At 33.1% G+C, this 4,594-nt stretch overlaps 1 protein-coding gene across 1 annotated transcript; it reads left to right on the top strand.

The window, feature by feature from the left end:
* Nucleotides 1–1,397: 1,397 nt before the first annotated feature.
* On the top strand, nucleotides 1,398–3,707 carry LOC115877619. The gene is made up of 2 exons (XM_030893866.1): nucleotides 1,398–1,659; nucleotides 3,422–3,707. The coding sequence occupies exons 1-2, from the start codon at nucleotides 1,480–1,482 to the stop codon at nucleotides 3,629–3,631; spliced, it is 390 nt and encodes a 129-aa protein (XP_030749726.1). The 5' UTR covers nucleotides 1,398–1,479; the 3' UTR covers nucleotides 3,632–3,707.
* The last annotated feature ends 887 nt before the right edge of the window (nucleotides 3,708–4,594 follow it).

Below are 4,594 nucleotides of genomic sequence, written 5' to 3'. Positions count from 1 at the left end.
CATCAAAATTGTCATTATTCGTTACTAAACACCAGTCAAAAATACTGAAAATCGTGTTTATGTTCAGGTGATTGTTTTATCGTCACTCAAGCTTTGGCGTATGACATTGGCATTTAAGAGTGTAATGGTTTTATGTTCAATTTCTATCGGTTTCCTGAAAGTTTTCTTATTACGGAACACGAATCATAAAAAACATCCTTTGACTATCTATATAACCCCTACTGGTTATATAGTCAAAGAAAATATCTATCATAATTGTCACCAAACTAACCAGCGCCAGAAGGCTGGTTTTTCTTGTTTTGTTTGTCAATTGTGTTGTCAATCAAGGTCATTTATGTGACAGATCTCAAGCAAATACTGGAAATTCGAGTGTAATTCTCATTTAATTTCTAAAATTTGTAATAATATTTTGTATTTATATCCAACAGCAATGCAGGTAGGTAGTAAAGGTAAATAAATTTCATTAACTAAATAGAATTACTTTTTAGGACCATTTAAACTTATCATGCAGCCATTGTTCCTTAAACTCAGGAGCATTTAAAAAAAAACATGAGAAACAAAACAAAAAGTAATCGTGAATGTTTTGTTAGCTATAAAAATATAAAAAATATTGATTAGATTTGTTTATTTATTATTGATCTGTTTCAATATTGGACTTGCAAATCTTCACTTGAGCTGTCTAACGAGTCATAGATAAATGAAACAAGTTTAGATTGGAAAGTGCCCATAAGGACAATGTAAACACTATTTGGCGCTATTCTTGCAACGGTCGCGATCCAAAACTTTTGAAAATTTCGGAGCGGTTCGGCTTTTTCCGGAATTATATCGCCAAATATTGTTTATTCAAATTTATTATTATTTTCGTTAAATTTTATAAATAAAATACAGTGTGTTGCATACAAGAAACTTTATTTTATATAAGGACGCATGTATGAAATACCTACGAAACATTGGAAACCGACGTTATGCCACGATCCACGATGGTTTTTGCAGTTCACAGTTCACAGCATAGCTTTTTAAGTTTTTAATGCCACTTTTTCACAATTATCACCGGTTGGAGTAAATAAAACTTAAATTAAACTCACAAGATAGCAATAATTACTTTGAAAATGGACGTTATAAACACTTTTCGGAATTTCTTTAATGAGAGCGGTTTAGATTTTGAAAGATTATTATGATTTTTGAAGATTCTGACTTTGACAAGAGAAAATTATTTCTGTTTTTGTTTGCTGTTGTTCTTAGCGACCGCTATAGCAGCGCCAGATCGCGTATAACGGTCGCGACCCAAAATAATTTCGCGATCCAAAATTTTTACGGGCTTTCCAATCTAAACTTGTTGCATTTATCTATGTAACGAGTTTATAATAAAGCATTAAGGAATGACATGTTACATCATTTTGACAGGTTTTGGTTATCCACGTCTATTCTGAAAATCCTTGTAAAACTATTAGAAGTCGCTAGTATGAATAAATTTTGAATATGTCATATGCAAATAGAAAAGAAAGAATATTTAAGGATGGAGAAAGATGGGATATTCCTCATTCGAGATCAGAAAGTCGTATGAAAAAGTATTGGTCTGCTACGGATAGGAGAGCTTGGTGCGATGAAGTGGAATTGAGAAGACAGCACATATTGGAATTAATTGCTAAAAATAGAGGGGTAAGTTTTTGAAACAAAACGAATTAATGTCAATATAGGCCAATCAAATTAGAAAGTTCACTTGGAAAAAAGTGTTGGAAAGCTAATTATCTTGATTTGTTTAGTTGACATGAAAGAGAAGTGTCACAGTTTTGCACGATTGCTCAACCGCCGCTTCACTCAGGAGAACCAAAAGATGGTAAAATTCTTGGATTTTTTTCAGATTTTCACCTATAGATCCGAAACGTTGCGTTTTAGCAAATATTTCACTATTACAAGAATTAAAGAGTATCAATTCGTTTAATTCGATCTAGGAGTATGGTAGAAATTGAAAGATGAAGAATGGTGATATTTACTTATTTTGCTGACAAACGCATTAAAGTGACATTTAAACGTTCGTCACACAGAACTATATCATTCTAAATAATAAACCATACAATAAAAGTTACAGAGCATCAAATTAGCATTTTACATGAAGTAATACATGGCAAGAAAATAAAAATTTTTGCGTTCCGTCGTCCAACAATTCTGCGTAGAATCATAAAGTATCAATTCGTTCAATTCGGTTCAGTAGTCTGAAATGATGCTTAAAAATAATGATTTTACCAGTTTTGCCGCTTCAAAAGAGCGTTTCTTATCCAAACGACCGTAATAAGAAACGTTTAATTAGCATGCTCTATAAAAAGCTAGATGATAAAGGATTTATTGTAAAAGTAGTGGAGGAAGATGCTGATAGATTCATTGTTCCGATTATTAAGTAATTATTAGTATATTTGTTACGATTTATAAGTAAGTAAGTAAATGTTACGATTAGCACCTACCACCTCAAAGATTGCACTAATAAAGGCTAGGAAAGATGCGAAGGAAAATAAATAATTGCACTCTCCCCGACACTTCAAATACTCGAAGAGTTTAAAATGAAACATTCTGTTCCTGCATGTTTTCAGTGGATATGATAACAACTGATCATTGTATCAGCAGAAGAAAATGAAGTTTGTCAAAACCTTGGACAGAAACATAGACTTGTTCTGGGATAAAATTCCCTGTAGCCATTTATGGTGACCCTCAAAATCAAAATCATTAGACGACATAAGATACGATATGTTCGCCAAAGTAGTAGCCAAAACAAACACGAAGATAGCAACCTTTTTCCTCTCTCCGCAGCAGCACGCTTTCCGGAGATACCACCAAGTCCAGACGTGGTTGAGGCAGGCTAAAAATCCAGTAGCACCTCTAAGAAGTACTCAACAGCGTGTCCTGCTTTACGGGATGCCGAGATCACTGCAGTTGTCAAAAAGCAGGAATGAAATGCAACTTTCATTGTATGGTTTATTATTTAGAATGATAATTTCCGTGTGACGAACGTTTAAATGTCACTTTAATGTGTTTATCAGCAAAATTGGTAAATATATTACCATTCTTCATCTTTCGATTTCTACCATACTACTGAACCTAATTGAACGAACTGGTACTCATTATACGCAGAATTTAATTTAAACAGGTCTTTAATTTTTGTAATAGTGAAATATTGACTAGAACGCAATGTTTCTATAGCCGAAATCTGAAACTATAGGCGAAAATCTGAAAAAGAATTTTACCATCTTTTGGTCCTCCTGAGTCGAGCGGCGGTCGAGCAACCGTGCAAAACTAGGATACTTATCTTCCATGTCAACTGAACAAATCAAGACCATAATTAGATTTCCAACGCTTATTCCAAGTGACCCCTATAATAGATCTTATTTTGACTGGCCTAACTTTATTTATAAGGTTATACTTACTTTAGCAATTCTGCTTGGAATCCCTTATCCCTCTTGGTATGATCTTGAATATAATGGCGGCAACCAGAGATGCCGAAAATGAGGATTTGCAAAAAAGAATAGATTCCCTAGAAGCGCAGTTGGCCGTATACAAGGACATTGATTTAACTGAGGAACAACAAAAAGAAGTTGATGCACTTATAAAGAAATATAACATTAAACCACCTGAAGATTAACTTAAAACATTTTAAGTACCTACTTATCATATTGTTCTGGATTCAAGTTTTTAAATAAAACATTATATTACCACAATTCAGATTTATTCTTACGGAAACTATGATCCCATCAAAAAGCATAAAGCCGAGGGCAGACGTTTTATTGTCCGTCTTTCTTGCCAGGTATCCTGCTCATTGCCACTTGAGGGATTTGACTGCCCATTGCCACTTGAGGGGGTATGACATTTATAACCTAGGTCTTTTGTCGTATCCACTCTATTCTGTTAGGTCTTTCTTGGTTATTCTCAGCACATTTCGTTCCATTGAATGTTGTTCGACCTGCAATTTCCTTATGATGTCCGTTTTAAGTGGTCAGGTTTCGCATGCATAGGTCATAACTGGTAGTACACATTGGTCGAATGTTTTCTGCTTTAGATAAAGTGGCATTCTAGATTTAAATATGATTGAGTTTCTTCTACTAAGGGCTAACAAAGGTTAGTCTTGGGTCGAGATTTCCGTATGTAAGAAGAGTACAATGCGTTTATAATGTACTGAACAAAGAGAGGACAGTAAACACGTTGCCAAACGTTGCAAAATATTGATGTGCAAAAAATCTTGTTACGGTTATATATTTTAAAGGGGAATTAATTTTCTTATATTTATTTTAATTAATATATCTTGACAAAATGGTGAATGTGGTGATTTATTATTTTGTTTATAACCTTGAAGATGGCACGTTAATAAAATATAACAATACATTTCTTAATACATATTAATTATTTATTTATTTTCTATTTACAAGTAAAGTAAATGTGCATTAACTTTAAATCATAATTTAACTTCATATTGTTGTATTTTTAGCCAAATGTAATATTTTGTAAATAATATCTTTGACTCGATCTTGAGGTATTATTCTTCAGGTTATGGAAGGGTAAATGCATCGTGTAAAGACTTCTTATTTATCTAAAATAACGTTAATTAAAG

The sequence above is a fragment of the Sitophilus oryzae genome, unplaced genomic scaffold (genome assembly GCF_002938485.1).
Source record: "Sitophilus oryzae breed Bouriz unplaced genomic scaffold, Soryzae_2.0 scaffold_1494_pilon_pilon, whole genome shotgun sequence".
Taxonomy (NCBI): Eukaryota; Metazoa; Arthropoda; class Insecta; order Coleoptera; family Curculionidae; genus Sitophilus; species Sitophilus oryzae.
Note: the sequence above shows the minus strand (reverse complement) of the source record. Positions and strands in the feature narration are given on the sequence as shown.

Coding starts and splice junctions, on each gene's coding strand:
- LOC115877619 (XM_030893866.1), top strand. CDS start 1,480: ATGTCATATGCAAATAGAAAAGAAAGAATATTTAAGGATGGAGAAAGA. Junction 1,660..3,421: donor TAATTGCTAAAAATAGAGGG/GTAAGTTTTTGA, acceptor TACTTACTTTAG/CAATTCTGCTTGGAATCCCT.